A 19232-nucleotide genomic window follows, 5' to 3' on the forward strand; every position below is an offset into this window, starting at 1 on the left:
AGTTTTCTGTTCATTTATAAAATATTGGATAGGATTTAGGAATACTGCTAGCATTAAGCTAGTAGCATGTGACTTTTTGATTGTAAGAAATGTTAGTTCAGAAAGAAATACCGTTTCCTTTAGTTTTCCATGATCATGTGTGTGTCTTCTTAGACATGTGAATATAAATGTTCTACCACTAATAAGTTTTCTGGGTTCACGAAATTAAAGTAAGTTACATACAAATCAATGATTAAGAAAAAAATACATGGTAAAAGTGAAAATAAAGAGAACATTTTTTGTCTGTAAAAACATTGTCATTGGGAACTTCTGGAGCATTTTCTTTGAGAAGATACAGAGAAAAAGGGAAGGGATCTTTTTTCACATATTCAGATTCTAGTTAAGTATTAGGCAATAATTATGAGAGTTGAAACTAGAGCCTTTATCTTCAAATGTTTAATCATTTGTTTATTTACTCTTTTGCTTGAAAGATACTGAGTATAGCAATCCTTGTAATGTTTACATCTGGTATAATCCTTATAACTCAAACTTCTCAGCATGTAAGAAATAGTATTTGTCTATGTGTTATTTTCACTATATTTGAATTACATATTACTCCACAGGAAACCAGTTAATAAGATTCATGACCTTGCATAATAGTTTGTAACCTCTACCACATGACTATTAGCACTCTGGTTCACTCTGTACTTACCTGCTGCCACTGCAGTTACGGTCAGCCTCCTGGATTTATTCTCTGGAGTTGAACTTCAGGGGGTTGGTTCACAAAGCAGTTTGTATGGAGACTTCCTATATAATTAGAATTTTTTTTCTTTCCTCTGCAACTCTGCCTTTTTAGCAGGAACTAGGAAATAAAGCTTTAAATTAATCTTTCCCGCAATTACAGGAATGTTTGCTGGTTCTGTAGATAAGTAAATCTTAATTTTCTATTATTTCTCATTGAAGTTACCTTTTATTTTAGCCAGATTCCTGTATGTTTTCCTGTGGAAAATTTAATAAAACCCAAATTACCATATATGTTCATAATTATTATTTGAGATGTTCTGTATTACTGTTTCTGAAATAAATTTCATGCATGTTCTCTGTTCCACCATGCATGGTTCGCTAGACCCAAATTTAGAGGTAAATTTAAAATGCAGAAAGCGTCAGATGTTAGGAGGTCTACCTCCTCTTGGGATATTACAACAGCCTCAAAGACAGAGTTTAATTGCAACATGATAGAGAGTGCTAGCCCACTGAGGAGTCCTAGTCAGTGATCTGTGTTTGGATGATTGCCAAGATTTGCACCAGCCCCAGACAAAGATTGGTGTGTGTGTGTGGTGCATGTGTTGAAATGGTCATCTGCTGTCTCATTTTGATATTGGACTTAAATCTGTAGGAAGAGTTTTATGGAAGAAAATTGATTCTTGCTGATAGAGAAGAAGTGGAACAAGAAGCAGATAATATTTTAAAGGATGCCGATATCAGTGATGTTGCATTCCTTGTGGTTGGTGATCCATTTGGGTAAGTCAAAGCAGGTATTTTGAGTTTTAATTTGCTTGCTTTTCAAAAACAAATCAGAATTATTCTGTTATATTTAAGACCTTTTACTTGCCTGGTCCTAAAAAAGGACTGTATTTACCTAGGCTCTAAAATTTTAAAAACTTTCATTATCTTTGAGATTATATGAAGATGATCTGCTTGATAAGGATGTCATCATGTGTTAACTTACACTGGTTATCAAGCGTCAGTTCTAAAGTTTGTATCATTGCAGTTCCTGTTCTTTTAGAAGGTAACTTAGGATGTCAAATGACTTAACTAGTGTATCATTATTAAGTGTATTACATTATCAAGAGTCATACCTACCTTTTATTTTGCAGGTAAACCACAAGCATCTTCTGCTTCCTTTGTCCTTGTTTTTTTGTTTCGTTTTTTTTAACTTAATTTTTTTTAATCACCTTATATTTAGCAATATTGTCACTTTACTTGCCCTGAATTTAACATCTGTCCAGCCTCAGGGCACCTGGGTGGCTCAGTCAGTTAACTATCTGCCTTTGGCTCAGGTCATGATCCCATGATCGACTTGGGATCGAGTCCTGCATCAGGGTCCCTGCTCAGCAGAGTCTGCTTATCTTTCCCTTTCTGCCCCTCCCCCTACTCCTTCTGTCTTTTGCTCACTCTCTCAAATAAATAAAATCTTAAAAAAATATTTGTCCCGCCTCAAATTTTAATTTCTTGTATCCATTGGGAGCTCTATTCTTTGCCATTAACGAAAAGATGTGTTTCTGCTTGTCTAGTTAAGAATCATCAATCACAGGGCAGCCCTGGTGGCTCAGTGGTTTAGCACCGCCTTTGCTTGGGGTGTGATCCTAGAGTCCCGGGATCGAGTCCCACGTCGGGCTCTCTGCATAGAGCCTGCTTCTCCCCCTGCCTGCGTCTCTGCCTCTCTCTCTCTCTCATGAATAAACAAATAAAATCTTTAAAAAAAAAATCATCAATCACTAATGTCAAGCCAAATAGAGGAGTTCTTTGTTTCCAACTTGTGACCTAAGATTTATGTCACAGATTAAGGAACATAAGGACAATTAAATCACTATGAACTCACCACCAAGAATGTTTTTCAAAAGAATGGAGTTATATGTGCATGTGTCTGTCAAAAAACAGTAATTTACATCAATGTGCTGTGCCAGAGATTATGTTTCATTATTTATACCTGGTTGCAAATGATATTGTGTAATCACACATCTAAAAATATCCAAATTGTTTTAGCCTCTGACATTGTTTTTTGTAAAAGTATGTCTTCCTTCAAATTAGCAGTACCTATATATAGTTTTTAAGCCACAAAATAGTAAAATAAAGGGAATGAAAAATCCTATATCTAAAATGTCTTAAAACTCTTATAGGATTTTCTCATTGTACTGGGTTCCCGCCAAAATCCCATACACCTTCTGAACTCACCAGATTTCCTTACTTGATGAAATCACAATTCTTAGAGTTACCTAGAAGAGTACTGTTAAAGTTACTTCTGACTCTCAGGCATCCAGTCACTGACAAAGTCCAATAAACCACTGCTACTCAACTGAGGTTTACAGGCTGGTGCCAGCCTACAAACTTACTAGTTCATGATGAGAACTACAGAAATTGAGAGTAAACATTTAGAAACTTGATAGCATTTTTTAAAAGTAATTTTGTCTCTCCTGAGTCTCATAATAAAAATTTGGAACTTATATTTTGTATTATGTTATATTTTATTTTTCTAAATCATTAATTTTGATTACAAAACTGTTGTTCCATGACAATTTAGAACTTAAAAGTATTGGCCTTTCACTAGTTTGAGAAGCACTGCTTTTGACTTCTTTTTTTTAACCAAGTTTTTTAGGTTGTTTTATTCCCTAGTTTGTTTAATATAGTAGCCTTTTGCTTGGTCCAGATACAGACTCTTAATTCATTACCTATGTTGTGGTCACATTTATATTTGTGAAACCACAACTTAGTGGCTCAGTCTAATGAGCTTCTGCCTTTGGCTCAGGTCATGATCCCAAGGTCCTGGGATCAAATCCTGCATCAGGCTCCTGGTGGCTCTGCCTTTTTGCCTCTGCAATGCCTCCCCCTCCCCCCGGTCTCTCATGAATAAATAAAATCTTTAAAAAACAAACAAACTACAATTTGAAAACCTTATTTGAGCTCAAAATGAGAGCTACTAGCTCTATCCATTGGCCAGATATGAAATATAATGTCCAACCTTCCCTTCTACCTATGTTCTGTCCTTCTTTTACTAAAGCCCTCACTTCTGCCAACCAGTTTGTCCCTTCCCCCATCATCTTGCTTTCTCATTCTATACATCTGTTCAAACTCTTTCCTTCATCTATAATACCCTTCGCTATATATCTGATTGTCAGAGGTCCAGCTGTCTCTTGAAGCCTAACTCAAATACCACATTCTCAGTGATGCAGTCTTTTATTACTCTGATCAGAAGTTATATCTCTTCCTAACTACTGACTTGTCATTCATGTGTTCTTGTATATTACCATTTTTTTGATAAATGTGTACACCTACTCTTTAGGTTTGTAGGCTGCCCTTCATACATTTTATCTCCCTAGCCTCTTTTGCAAAGTAGTACATATCAAATAAATATTAATGGAAAGAATTTTTAATATTTTGGTTGGGGTCACAAGGTGAGACCAGGCATATCTTGGACTGATGTTTATCCATTCAACAAATATCTTTAGAACACTTGTCTTACAACAGGCACTCCTACATGCTGGATATATGTTACATGATAAGACCTGATGTTTACAGTTTAGTAGGGGAGGTTAACATCAATCAAAGAGAAAAAAACAAATTTAAAGTTTTAATAGGCCTTATGTAAGGGGGAAACAAGACTAGCAGAAATAGGCTAATTTTTGTGGGTTCATAGGGAAAATCCTCTCTATTGAGGTAATATATAAGCAGGTATCTGAGAAATAAAAGGAACAGCAGAAGGGAAGAACATTGTAAGCAGAGGTGAGCTGCAAGAATGTATTCAAGGACCTGGAAGGGGATGCCTGGGTGGCTTAGTGGTTGAGCGTCTGCCTTTGGTTCAGGTGTGATCCTGGGGACCTGGGATCGAGTCCCACATCAGGCTCCCCACAGGGAGCCTGCATCTCCTTCTGCCTATGTCTCTGCCTCTCTTTATATCTCTCATGAATAAATAAATTAAATATTAAAAAAAAAAAAAAAAAAGAACCTGGAAGGCCAGAGTGGAGCATAGTGAGTGGACAGGGAGAGGGAGTAAGAAGGAGTTAAACAGGTAGGTGGGACCCAGATCATGTAAGGCCTTAGATAGGGTAGAGCTTTTGTTTGAAGGACTCTGGTAAGGGGTAGCCCAGGCGGCTCAGCGGTTTAGTGCTACCTTCAACCCCAGGTGTGATCCTGGAGACCCGGATTGAGTCCCATGTCAGGCTTCCTGCATGGAGCCTGCTTCTCCCTCTGCCTGTGTCTCTGCCTCTCTGTGTGCGTTTCTCATGAATAAATAAATAAAATCTTTTTTTTTTTTTAAAAAAAGTACTCTGGTAAATATTTGAAGGATTTTAAGCAAGAATCACAATCTGACATTCTTAAATGATCACTCTTAAATGCTCACATAAGTGGATTTTTAGGGAAGCCAGGTGGCTTTTGTAGAGGAGAGAAAAAGACAAAGTGGGAAAAGTTCAGAAGGAAGAATGCCAACATATATGTAGTAGGTGAGGAAAAGGAAAGAAGCAAGTTTTCCAGAATTCCAGCCTTAGCAAATGATCAGTTGATGGTGCCAGTTATTGAAATGATGAAAACTCCTAGGGAAAATAATTGGGGAAGACAAGAATTGGTTCTGGAAATGTTTTAAATTTGAGATGTCATATAGGCAATGTGATATCTGAAGGGGTTATCCTCAATATGTGGCTTTTGAGGTCATGAGTATGTATGGGGAGAGAGGGAGAGACAAGGTGTTTAAAGCCAGAGAAATGGATGAAATCACTAGGAAGAAACAAGGGGAAAACAGAAAGATCAAGCCTTAGGAAACTTGAATTTTGTGGTCTGTCAACCCTCAGAGGAGGAGAAAAACCAAGAGAATGTGTTGTCACCGAAGCCAAGAAAAGAGAATAAAGAGGAAAGAGTGGTTAACTGATAGACTGCTGAAAGGTTGGGTCGAGGAAGAGGATAGAAGAGTGTAAATTTAAAGCCATAGAGTTTGGAGTTTTTCAGTGGTGGTGTTATGGAGGAGTTGGTGCTTGAGCTGGGTCTGGGTAGAATTCAGTACATGGAAATTGTGGAGGTGGTCTACAGGGGATGGAGGGGGAAGGGAGAATTGCACATAAATAAAAAATTAAAAAATTGAGGCCAACAAAAATGTACCTTGATGCTGTTACTACTCTGCTGAAAAACCTTAATGATTTCATGGCCTAAATCTTTTAACAGTTTATCTGTTTTCTCTGTCGCCTACTCTTCTTTTTGACTGTGCCAGAGCTTAGTTGTACTCCTTTGCCAATTCATAAATGTTTTTGCAGTATCCGTCTTCTATGTCTTTGCTTAAAATAGACTTTTCTTACCAGTTTGTTTCTTTTATTCCCAATTATATTGAGATTTAATTGACATACAGCAGTGTGTAATTTTTGATATTCAGCAAGATGACTTATCTGTATTGTGAAATGATTACCTCAGTAAGTTAACATCATACAAAAAAAAAAAAGAAAACTATTTTTTTTCTTGTGATGAGCAATCTTAGGATCTACTTACTCTCTTAACAACTTTGAAATATACCATACAGCACTGCTGACTCTAGTCCTCCACAGTTTCTATTCAATAAAATAGATTCTTTAAGACCCAGCTACCTCTTCCATGAATATGAATATTCCATTATTTTATTCAGGAATGAGTGCCTGGCTTCCTCTCCTCTCCTCTCCTCTCCTCTCCTCTCCTCTCCTCTCCCCTCCCCTCCCCTCCCCTCCCTTCCCCTCCCCTCCCCTCTCCCCTCCCCTCTCCTATTAATTTACTCTATATCATTAATTAATTGTGTATAATCCTAGATTCAGATTTGTGTAATAATTATTGTACTATAGTTATTTTTCATTTATTCACTGGATTACTATTGAAATATAATCAAGAGATACAGTAGTTGGAGACAAGATGGTAGTAGGGAATATGTACATTTTAATTGGGTCTTGAATTACGATTTGTATGCATTAAATGGATACACCTGGAAGGGAATATGGAATGCAGCAAAGTACTGAAATTCTTCCTTATATACAACAACCACCACAAGTTATTTTTTAATTTCAAGCCCCTTTCCACTTATTTGAAATAAAACTTGAAAAAGAAAATTAAATTTTTTATTCTAGTATCTTTTAAATTATAGTAAAGTTTATTATAATATTTACCACTAGCCATTTTTAAGTGTGCAATTCAATGGCATTAAGTAGTGTAATCATCATTATCATCCACTTTTAAATTCCTGAAGAAGGTAATTGAAATTAAGTCAGTTCATGTAGTTTTCATCTTTTCCCTTTTGTCCAGGTTATTGATAGGAATGTGGAAGTTAATCACATAAAGAATGTAAATGACCCTAAAAAAAATAGTACATTAATAGATCTGACCCAGTCATGTGAGAGATGACAGTAAGCTTTCTGTCCCCATAAAGAATAGTTGAACAGGGTCATCATTAAACAATTTTTTTTTAATTTTTATTTATTTATGATAGTCACAGAGAGAGAAAGAGAGAGAGGCAGAGACATAGGCAGAGGGAGAAGCAGGCTCCATGCAGGGAGCCCGACGTGGGACTCGATCCCGGGTCTCCAGGATTGTGCCCTGGGCCAAAGGCAGGCGCCAAACCACTGCGCCACCCAGGGATCCCTAAACCATTTTTTTTTTTAAGATTTTATTTATTTATTCATGAGAGAGAGAGAGAGAAGCAGAGACACAGGCAGAGGGAGAAGCAGGCTCCATGCAGGGAGCCCGACGTGGGACTCGATCCCGGGTCTCCAGGATCACAGCCTGGGCCGAGGGCGGCGCTAAACCACTGAGCCACCCAGGCTGCCCATCATTAAATAAATTTTGATGATAGTTCCATTTTGTTATTCCATTCCTTACTTTAATATGCTCTGTAACTATATATATATTTTATAGTCATTGAACACATAATTTTTTATCCTTAATGTGTGCCTTTTTCTTCATGGCATACACATGCATAAAAATATATCTTTAGTCATTTGTCTTCTTTGTGCTTTAATATAGGTCGTTTCCATTTCATGTAATGCATTTGAACAGTACTTGGCACCTAGTAATTATCCAGTAAATGTCAGCATTATTATCATTAGTCCATTTATTTCTCCAATATATGTAAAGCTGCCACGTATAGATTAATGTATGTGATCCTTTTCTCTTCCTTCCATTCTCCCATCCCCACATTTTAGATTTTTTTTCCCTCCAAAATCAGTTTATAATACCAAAAATGCAAAAGTTTTGAATATGGGTATTTTCAAGCATATATTGTGAAATTACTTTTCAAAAAGACTGTGTCAAGGCACCTGGGTGACTCAGGCAGTTAAGCATCTGATTTGGGCTGATGTCATGATTTCAGGGTCCTAGAATTGAGCCCCACATCAGGCTCTGTGCTCAACAGGGACTCTGTTTGCCCTCTCCCTTTACCCCTCCCCCAGCTAGTGCTCTCTCATGCTCTCTCTCTCTCCCTTCCCCAGGTTTTTTTTTTTTTTTTTTTTTTTTTTTTTAAAGGACCGTACCAGTTTATAGTGCTTCTGGTAGTTTATGAGAATGTCACTTTCACCATATCATTGCAAATATAGATGAATTTTCAGATCAGAAGTCATAGCACTAATGGCTAATGCAAACTAATGTTATTATAAAATAAAGTTTATTTATTTATTTTTAAGTGGGATTCCAGCATGGAGCCCAAAGTGGGGCTTGAATTTAGGACCCTGAGATCAGGACCTGAGTGGAGATGAAGAGTCAGACACTTAACTGACTAAGCTTCCCAGACGCTCCTATAAAATCAAGTTGTTGGGTTTTTTTTTTTTTAAGATTTTATTTATTTATTCATGAGAGACACAGAGAGGCAAAAACATAGGCAGAGGGAGAAACAGGCTCCATGTAGGGAGCCTGATGTAGGACTCAATCCTGGGACTCCAGGATCATGCCCTGAGCCAAAGGTAGACAGACGCTCAACCACTGAGCCACCCAGGCAGCCCTAAAATCAAGTTTAAAATAAACATATCAAGTCTTTTTTTCTTTCTTTTTTTTTTTTTTTAACATACCAAGTCTTATACATTCAAATTGGTCACCTTTATGTTCTTTATTGGCTCCATTGACTAAAACATTCTTGAATCTCTTGAAATTGCTTTCAAAGCAATTCCAAGAAGCAAGCATATTATTAAGCTAAATTTATTATTATTTCTGAGCACATGGCTCTATCGAAAACCATATATACATACACACACACATATATATGATTTTGAACAGAGCCACATGCCCTAAAATAGTAATAAATGTCTTTATACACATACTTTTCCAATCACCATAACTGAAGTGTTTTCATGACCCTGGACTAGAAGGAATGCCCAGCATAATGCTTTAAGCCTGTGTTTCAAACCAGTTTTTTTCTTTTTCGTGAAGCAATATAATTTGGGTAATCGTGATGTTAAAATACCAGTTTTTCATAGCAGAAATCTGAGGGGCTTATTTAATCACATTTATGGCAGCTTCACAAAATCAAATCACTTTGCCAGGTCATTAAACCTCCATAGTGCACCAACCACATCTGGTCATTTTAGATGAAGTTGTGATAGAGATATAATTTTAAAGTAGGTTTACTTTCTGCTCATCTATTCAAATATTTCACCAAGTAACTAATTCAGTTTTCCTTAATATTAGTGTTAAGTAGTAAAATTCTGTTAAAGATAATATTAAAAACATTCTTTATAACTGGCATTTATATTGTTTTTTAAAAGCTTACTCTAAAATTAATGATTGTTCTTCATACTAGTTTTTATTTTATGTGTGATTAAAAACAGGCTTCCCTGGTGGGCATTTGTTAATCTGTTTCTGACTGCCTCATGGGGTGAAAGCCCTTGATCTTCCTACTTGGTATGCATTGACCAGTTGACAGGTTCTGCTGGTTTGTATGTAGTTTCTCAAACATGCTAATGTTGCTTTCCCCAGCAGAGCCAGGAGTTTTCATCAAGGGGAAAAAAGGCCCTTAATAATGCAGTTCCAAATTGATGTGGGGTTACATTTCACAGTATCCATATTTATATTTACACATATTCTCTCTTCTCAGTCTGTCTAATTATAAGCATTAGATTTGTCTGAAAAAAGGAAAGGCAACAGGCAAGGATATGCACGCACATACACGTGCTCACATACTAATTACATGTACAGTAACCAGACTGAAAACAGTTATAAATAAAATCACTGTTAGACAGATGTAAAATCCAACTACGGTTATATCAGATAGAACCCTAATATAAAGGCAAAGAATAACAGGCTACAAAAATGTTCTGTACCATCTGCCTTGTTGTATTTCAAAACACAAAAAAAGAAACCTTCAAAAGATAGCAGAAATTGGGACGCCTGTGTGGCTTAGGGGTTGAGGGTCTGCATTCATCTCAGGATGTGATCCCAGGATCCCGGGATCGAGTCCCACATCTGGCTCTTTGCGGGGAGCCTGCTTCTCCCTCTGCCTCTGTCCCTGCTTCTCTCTCTCTGTGCCTCTCATGAATAAATAAATAAGATCTTTAAAAAAAAAAAAAGCAGAAATCAAAGAGTAGATCTAATTGTTCCATAATTTAGAACTCAGAGCAGTCATTTTAAGAGTCTAAGGAGGCCCTGAGCCCAAAGTGAGAATTGCTGCTCAAGAGTTCAGTTGCTAAGCTTACATTCCACAAATGTCTTTGCAGGTATTAACAGGACAAAAGAGCAAGTCAAACTTCCCTTTCTCTGTAGCTGCCAAGGCTGCTTAAGACTGTAACAAGTGCAGTTCAGCATTATGAAGGACATGTGTAGACTTAACACTTTTCTTGTCAGAATGCCCAGAAATTGAGGAAAAGCAGCCCCCGTAACCCTATGATTGACCTGAACTCATGAAATATTATACCTTTACTGTCTTAAAAAGTCAGTGTGGTTACTTTAATCCAACTTGATCTTTCTCACTACAGGGCTACCACACACAGTGATCTTATTTTGAGAGCAACGAAACTGGGAATTTCTTACCGAGTTATTCACAATGCTTCCATAATGAATGCAGTAGGCTGCTGTGGTTTACAGGTAATATTACTAAGAAAGTATTTTTTTATGGTAGTTAGCAAAAATGTTTTGGAAAACTACAAATTGCAGGTAGATTTTGTTACATATTGTGAATTTTAAGATACTACTATTTTAAAAAAAAGATATTACTATTTTATATAATACATTAGTGGGTATGAAATTTTTTAATATTGAATTTTTTATACTATTTTCCTATAACTTAGATCTTTTTTTTCCTCATTGGAATGGACCACTGAAATTTAGCTACAGAAAGACTTTAGTCTTAAATCCAACTCTGGCATACAAAAACAGGGAAGTTTAATTAAGTTGGTTAAGTTTTCCTAAAGCCTTCTCACATTCTTCCAGATAACTTACTCTGCATTGCTGAAGCATGTTTTCTATACAGTATTATTTTCTATGCCATCAAGAGCATCGTGATGCAGAATTTATTAAAAGAATCTGCAAAAGAACCAAAAGCCATTCATATTAGGCTTGTAAGCCACCTTTGTAATAATTATTGCTGTGTAAAGTTGGTTAATTTTTAACCATCAGTCTTGATTCTGAGGGGTTAAAAGAGTGCTCCATAACTGTTTCCAGGGTTTTCTTCCAGGCTGCCTGATACTCATTTTCCAAGTCTGATATTTGTGTTCTGATGTTTGTATACATATATGATCTATGACAACTATGACTGCTCATTGCCAACAATGGTTTTAAGACCTAATTGCTTGTAAGGACCCCTTCCTATTTCAGATATATCATAATAGGGAAAAAAATGTGCATATTAGGATCTATGAAATGAAGTGTTCCCTAATATGTCATCTTGGAATGCATAATTTAAAATAGATATTTACAACAAGAAGATAGATCATCATTGGACACCAGTGCTGTATCTGTGGCTTTAGAGGTGTCTGTGTTTTCTGTATTAACTGGAAAGAGTATCTCAATTTAATTGATATCCTGATATCCTGGCCAGTCATCTCAGAAATATTGCCTCTGGTTCTGAAGAATCAGAGAAAAGGTATAAATGATTTACCTTTTAGCATTCATCACTCTCTTAGTTATTACATTTAAATTGGCAAAAAATTTTGTCTTTGTCTTCTAATAAAGTGCATACTTTAAAAAAAAAATCTTGCCAAGTAAGTCTGTTTCACACTTTAAACCCCTTCTGAACATGTTGAAGTTCAGTAAGTAAGTAAAGTAAATGGAGTTTCTTGGTTCTCAGTCCAGTATTCTCTTTCATAGACAATGTGCTTTTTAAGAACTAATGGTTGCCAAGAGAAAGGAAAAAAAGAAAGGAATAAATTAATCTTGTGATAGACAGAGATGGGTAATAAATCTTAAGCTAATGGAGTATATATATTTTTATATTGGTTTTGTTTTTATTTCTGTTAGGAAAAGTTAACCTAGCCCATTTCCATCATATTTTGGTCTAACTTACCATAACTTATCATTTAAAAGTTTTTGTTTCTTTTTAAGGATAAAATTTTTTAAAAGATCCTTGTCTTCATCACATGTATATCTATTATTCAGACTGGCAAGAACTAAACTAGGGTGACCCTGTCCTCCTTCTGATCCTCTAGATTGGTAGAGGGGTATAGTGTTATTGTTCTCATGTTTAAAATAGGTGAAGGTATTTGAGAGGAAATTTACTGTGAGAATTGGCAGTCTCCAAATAAGCCCTTAAAATCATATCCACATGGTACATAGATTATTTTTTTAAAATTTAGTTTTCTCTCTTCTGTAGGATTTTTCTAGGCAGCCACAAAGCATTGTTTCCCCATCTTGGTTCTATTCTCTAATCTGGGTATGCAAATGACTTACTACTTGTGTGAAAAACAGGAAGTGCCTTTTTAGGTTCTGTCTTACGTATTTGATGAAATCTCTATGAAAATATACTTTTTGTACTGCCCAAGTTATTTATATTCCAGGAGAAAGAGGTTATTAGTGATAACTTTTATACAGTTTTCTAAGATAAAAAGCATTAAAAATACAGTCATTATATTCATGACACTTTTAAATTTTAAAACAAATGTATGGATATCCTGCAGAATACATAAACTGTGGCAAAGTCCCCTTCCTTATAATTTTCTCTGCGGTATTTGGATCAGCATTTATGGGAAAAACAACAACCTATACTGGTGGTTCTCAGACTTAGTATTCATCAGAATTACTTATAGGACTTAGAAAAGAGATGGCTGGCCTTCCCCTCAGATTTTCAGATATAGTAGATCCGGGGCAGCAGCCTAAGAATTTACACTGCTAGCAAATTCTCCGGTGATGCTGAAGCTGCTAGTATAGGTGCCCATTTTGAGAACCACCAACCTAACAGATAAAAAATTTCTTAGAAAGTTAAAGAACTCTACTGTCTTTCTTTTGGTTTGGCAGAATTGGAAAAGTAGATTTTAGTTCCCAGAAATACACTTGCTAAATGTAGAATGTGTTACCTTGCCATGTTCTCTTTCTCAATTTTTTAAAAGGGAAGTGGGCACCACTTTCGAAAGACACTCTGTCATCTCTGAGAAAGTCTTTCCCATGAGTTACTGGGAAAACAGCCATCAAATTATTGAACTGAAGTTCTGGTTTGGGTGCTATGACAGACCTGAACAGTACATGCTTTGCAAAGTTTTTTTTTTTTTTTTTAAGATTTTTTTTTATTTATTTGAGACAGAGAGCGAGCGAGCATGGGCAGGGTTGGGAGGTGATGGGAGACGAAGAAGTTACCTCCTCACTTAGCAGGGAACCCGACATGCAACTCGATCCCAGGACTCTGAGATCATGACCATAGCCGAAGGCAGACACTTAACTGACTGAGATAGCCAGGTCCTTTACTCTTGTTTTCTAAAGCAGCACAGAGAGAGCTCAGAATTGACTGATGAGTATTTTTCATTCACTTTGTGGTTTCTTAACTAGCAGAAGACTCTTGATTTTCAGTATTAATGAAGGTAAGTAGTTATATAGACTAATACTTCTAAACACACAAAACCAGTTGATATGCAGTCTATCATAAGCATGCCATAAAATAGGATTTTTTTATTCCAAACCCCATAGTTCCATGAAAATTTTCCTTGTTAAGTGGAATGTGTATTGAGACTGTCAAGTTAAGACAGGAATAATAATCTGTTTTTATTCAATAAATATTGTTTACTTACTTACTGTTCTCTGCTAAGTGCCTTTGGATACACTGATAAAGCTGTCCAAGAAGGTCCCTGCTCTCAGAGAGCTTATGCCCTAGTAGGAAGGAGAGGCAATAATAACAACAAATAAATATCAGATAGTGAGATGTATAAGAAGTTACAGTAGACTGGTATATGTTAGAGAGATGACTTTACTGTTGGAGTTGGGCAGTCAAAGGAGGACTCTCTAAGGTGGTGTTATTTAAGATTAGATATGAATCAAGAAGGAAGTAGCATATTCCAGTCACAGGGAATATTTATGCAAAGACCCTAAAATGGAAATGACTGTGGCTCTTCAAAGGAACCAAAGAAGGGTTTATTGGAGAGTAATAGGGAGGGGAGAAGCAATCTGAGGTTAGGTAAATAGATAGGGTTGGATCACTAGGCTTTCTAATCCAATTCGAGTATTTGGATTTTATTCTTAGTGAATTGATTGTATAGAAGAGTATAATGTTTAATTTACTTCCAGACTCTGAAGTCTCTCCTTTTGTCTTATGAAAAATTAGTAGTCCTGGTATCGATATTAAGTATATGTATGTTGGGATCCCTGGGTGGCGCAGCAGTTTGGCGCCTGCCTTTGGCCCAGGGCGCGATCCTGGAGACCCGGGATCGAATCCCACGTCGGGCTCCTGGTGCATGGAGCCTGCTTCTCCCTCTGCCTGTGTCTCTGCCTCTCTCTCTATCTCTCTGTGACTATCATAAATAAATAAAAAAAATTAAAAAAAAAAAGTATATGTATGTTAAGTGAAAGAAGGATGACACAGAAGATCATCTATTGTAAGATTTTGTTTATACAAAATGTCCAAAGAGGGATGCCTGGATGGCTCAGCGGTTGAGTGTACATTTAAAATGGGTGAATGTTATGGTATGTAAGTTATATCTCAAAGTGGTTTAAAAAATGAATTACAAGAGGTTTGCTAGATGAACAATAAGGTAAATACATTCCCAAAAGGGAGAAATGTTCAGTTAAAGACGAGTCATAGAAGCACTTTGAGGAATCTGCAAGATATTACAGAAACACACACGCACACCACATATACATACATATGTATCACAAAACCTTGGTTACCTAGAGATTAGTTAAAACAAAACAGCAAATATATATGTTGGATAAGAACTGACTATATATTGGGTAGAACTGGCAAAGGAAAAGTAATAATGGAAAAAGGTTTACAGTTTAACTGGAAATTAAAAGGTCTTGATTTTACTTTTGCTCAGGGAGTAACTAAGGAGTGCTCTAACTTTTCTGGATCCGGATAGTCAGGTTTCCTAACTGTAAGGGGATGAAGTGGGGACAGGGAGGAATGCTGGACAAGATCAGTGGTTTTCAAAGTGTGAAGATGCTTCAGTTCTGCAGAAAATGAAGTACTTGAGACCAAACAGCAAAGAATAAATCCCTGAGGAGCCCAATCTTTATCTTTAACCCTATTGATATTCTGTAAGAATTTATTTGGAGGGGGCACCTGGGTGGCTTAGTGGTTGAACATCTGCCTTTGGCTCACATCATGATCCCGGAGTCCTGTGATCGAGTCCTGCATCAGGCCCCCCGCAGGGAGTCTGCTTCTCCCTCTGCCTATGTCTCTGCCTCTTTCTCTGTGTCTCTCATGAATAAATAAATAAAATTTTTTTTTAAAAAGGATTTATTTGGAAAAAAAGATTTGGCATTAAAAAGTATGGAGAATACTAAACTAGGTAAACTCTAATGTCTTCTAGATTTGGAAGCCAAAAAGCTGGCCTATTTTCTAACTTTAGATAGAGGTTACCTTGACCAAAATTGATTAGATACTCAAATTTTCATTAAGTAAATCTTTGGATTTTTCACAATTTAAATAATGGTTATAAATACATATACTTTAAAATCATGTTCTTTGAAATTTCTAAGTAACAGATATCTCTAACACTTGTGTAATTTGTATTTTGAAGATATCTCTAGTCAAAGAAAAATCCATCTATTGTGAAGAGCCAGGCAAGTTAGTTATATTTCGGCATTCCCAATAACAAAAAATCGGGCGGTTTTTTGTTTGTTTGTTTTTTGTTTTGTTTTTTTGTTTTGTTTTGTTTTTTGTCAATACACAAAAGGCAAAAAGAACAGTCTTTTTTTTTTAATTTTTCAAGTTAAGCATTTAGTACCTTAATCATACAGAATCAAAATTGCTTTCATTTACCATTGTTTCTGCTTAGGAAGAATTGTTTTTGCTTTTTGTGGGTTTTTTTGCTTTATTTTAAGGATTTTATTTATTTGTTTGAGAGAGAGAGAGAGAGAGTATACGAGCAGTGGGGAGGGGCAGAGGGAGAGGAAGAAGCAGACTCCCTGCTGAATGTGGAGCCCCATGTGGGACTTAATTCCAGGACCCTGGGATCATGACCTGAGCAAAAGGCAGAAGCTTAACTGACAACTACCCAGGCACCCTAGAAGAATTGTTTTTAAAAAATAACTTTATTTTCCTTGATAATAAGTGACATATATATTCATATAAAATTGGTAAAATACAGTAAGTATAAAGAACATGCACACATCTGTAGTCTCACTACCCAGATATAACCATAATTAGCTGCTAGTTTGGTATATTTTCCTTTGGTCTTCAACTCTTATCTGTATATATTGACCCGAAGGTGACAAGCTGAATAAAGAAGAAATTACAAATTCTAGCATATTTCCTTTGTGTGGTATTTATCACTTCTTGTTACATTTGTGTAATAGAACAGATTCTTTAAAAAAAAAAATTGGTGACTAAAATGGTTTTGAGACATTTTAAAGGACAGATAAATGAGACAGCTCAGTGAAACCAGATAGCAATGATTTCTGCATAGAACTGCATTATCAGTTGCGGCTGACTTCAGGGAAAAGGTTGTATAATATTTTCATCATTATGAAATGCTTCCACTTTCTCTGTTGCGTGAGTGACCCTAATTATTGCCATATGTTCTGTTTATATAATACATTTCTACTTTGGAAAAATATATATATTACTTTTAAAAAGTAACAACTCATTTCCTTCCTTTTTTTCATAATACAACACTCATTGTAATAAACAGCATTGTTTTGACCTTATAGTAGTTCTTACTGGTAGTTTTCAAAAAGCATTGAATTGATTTCAGTGTTGTCCAGGAACTAATGTAGAAATGATAAAGTCTAACCTAGTACAGAGAACACTAAACTAGGTAATAAGGAGATCTGTGCTCTCTATGTAAACTTAGAAGAACTCATCTAAGTAAGCTCCCTATTGTTTTAGTCACTTTGGAATTATTTTGACCACCTGCTGAATCATGGGCACATTAAAAATGTTTTTTCTTTCCTTTCCATTTCCACTATAACTTTTTGTTTTGTTTTGTTTTGTTTTACAATTTTATTTATTTGAAAGAGAGAGCAGAAGGAGGGGCAGAGGGAGAAGGACAGCAGACTCCCTGCTGAGCTCCCCAGGGAGCCTGAGGGCAGGGCTCAATCCCAGGACCCTGAGAGCTTGACCTGAGCCCAAGTCTGACACTTAATTAACTTAACCACCCAAGAGACCCTCAACTGTAACTTTGTAGTCAATATTTTAATAGCCACCTTATCATCATTCTCTCCCACATAATAGTTTTCTTTTTAAGTTGCAGATGCGATTGTACCATTTTTCTACAACAATCCTGGTAAATCCTCATCCTGTGTAGAATATTCAGTTATTTGTATATGTTTATGTGTTGGGCATATTATCAACTTCATCTTCACATCTTCCATTGTACTTTGTCACAGTGCCATGCATATAATCAATATACAACAAATATTTGCTGAGTTGAATTGTTTATTTACTTATCTTTCCCTCCCCACCCCAAGCTGATATATCTTTGGAATTATGAACTTTAATTTAAAACTCTTTCATTTAATTAGTATCTGAATTCATTCATACATGATCATATAAATTTTGTGGCTCTTTTGTCTTCAACTTTATCTATGTACCTAGTATGTGACCATGTGCATAATCTTTCTTAGTGTCAGCAAAATCAGTGTTTCATCAGTGTTAAGAAAAATGTTTGTGGGAATTAAAAAAAAAATTCCAAGGCCAATATTCTGTATAGAAAATTGGTAACTCTTTAATATGTGGTTTTTGTGGTATGTTTTTTGACGACTCTGCTGGGTTAGCTTTCTTTTTACTTCACAGATTTAACTGATCTGACTTAGGATTTATATTTATATGTACCTTTGTGGAGCTTCACAAAGTTATTAGCAAGTTAAATTTTCTGATTTTCTATATGTAAAGAAATTTTTTTTAAAGATTTATTTTAGAAAGAGCACGAGCAGGAAGAGGGGTACAGGGAGAGGGTTAGAATCCTCAGGCTGACTCCCCACCGAGGGCAGAGCTGAGATCATGGCCTGAGCCAAAATCAAGAGTCTGACACTTAACCAACTGAGACACCCAGGTGCCCCAAGATGTTTTTTAACTTAAAAATCACCAACTGTTTTTCATCTGAATATAAAATGACAAAGCATTAAAACCTAATTAAAATGGATTTTATGAAACAGCTTCTGAAAAGAAGGAAATATTGGTGGCAGTGAGATGAATTAGAAGATAGTTAAGGTTCAGGCAAGTGGCATTGAGGACTCAAACTAAGGTAGTGGTGAAAGAAATGAGGTCAGTTCTAGATAAATTATAGAGCTGGCATTGACAGGAATTGTCACATGGTAAGCTGTCAGGAATTGGATACTTGTTAAAGGCCAGTCAGGCAAGATAATTGCTTAATGCCATGCTAAGGATTGCCCAAGGGTTCCCACCTCCCTTAGGTTGTTCATACCATCTTGTAATTTCCCCATGATCAACTTCCCCAACCTGTCTCCTCTTTAAGATCAAGTTTATATTCTGACTTCAGATGTCATCTTCTGGTGCTTTCCAAGTGGGGATAATGCTCAACTCTTTCAATACAGCCTGTATCTCTTTTTTTTATAATTATTATTTGCTACCTAATATTTGTCTTTCTTGTGCATCTTCTTGCTTTAAATATTGCCTAATATATAATTAAGTGGTTCATTTTTGAGTTTTTATCTTCAATAGATGAAAACATAATCCAGTATCAAGTTAGATAAATACTGCTTTCTTTATAACTTCAGGTTAAAACTAAAAAAGACCCGTATTTATCTACTGTTCTTTTAAAAACAGCTCTTTTTGTGGTCTCTAAATTTAGATTTGCATTAATAACATTTTGGGGGAAAATGATCACAGCACAAAGGCTAACATTTATAAGACAGTGCTTAGACTTTTGCAGCCTCATTCTTGTGACAGTATGATTTTACTCCAATTTATTTTATCGTTTACTGGTAAGTCCTTGGATTGTGAAACA

At 36.0% G+C, this 19232-nt stretch overlaps 2 protein-coding genes across 3 annotated transcripts in view; one reads left to right on the forward strand and one right to left on the reverse strand.

Moving 5' to 3' along the window:
• The window catches only part of SLC30A7 (solute carrier family 30 member 7), a 149455-nt gene that overhangs the window by 19529 nt on the left and 110694 nt on the right, over nt 1–19232 (reverse strand). The window contains exons 15-16 of the transcript XR_012000739.1: nt 13896–13974; nt 692–841 (exon numbers count right to left, since the gene is read on the reverse strand). The gene's annotated coding sequence lies outside the window, so the exon portion shown is untranslated. The remainder of the gene's footprint in view (nt 1–691; nt 842–13895; nt 13975–19232) is intronic.
• The window catches only part of DPH5 (diphthamide biosynthesis 5), a 35875-nt gene that overhangs the window by 6814 nt on the left and 9829 nt on the right, over nt 1–19232 (forward strand). For both annotated transcript variants that reach the window (XM_025996580.2, XM_025996579.2), the window contains exons 2-3: nt 1376–1500; nt 10659–10767. In XM_025996580.2, the coding sequence (XP_025852365.1) occupies nt 1376–1500; nt 10659–10767 (234 nt within the window). The remainder of the gene's footprint in view (nt 1–1375; nt 1501–10658; nt 10768–19232) is intronic.

The sequence above is a fragment of the Vulpes vulpes genome, chromosome 3 (assembly GCF_048418805.1).
Source record: "Vulpes vulpes isolate BD-2025 chromosome 3, VulVul3, whole genome shotgun sequence".
Lineage (NCBI taxonomy): Eukaryota > Metazoa > Chordata > Mammalia > Carnivora > Canidae > Vulpes > Vulpes vulpes.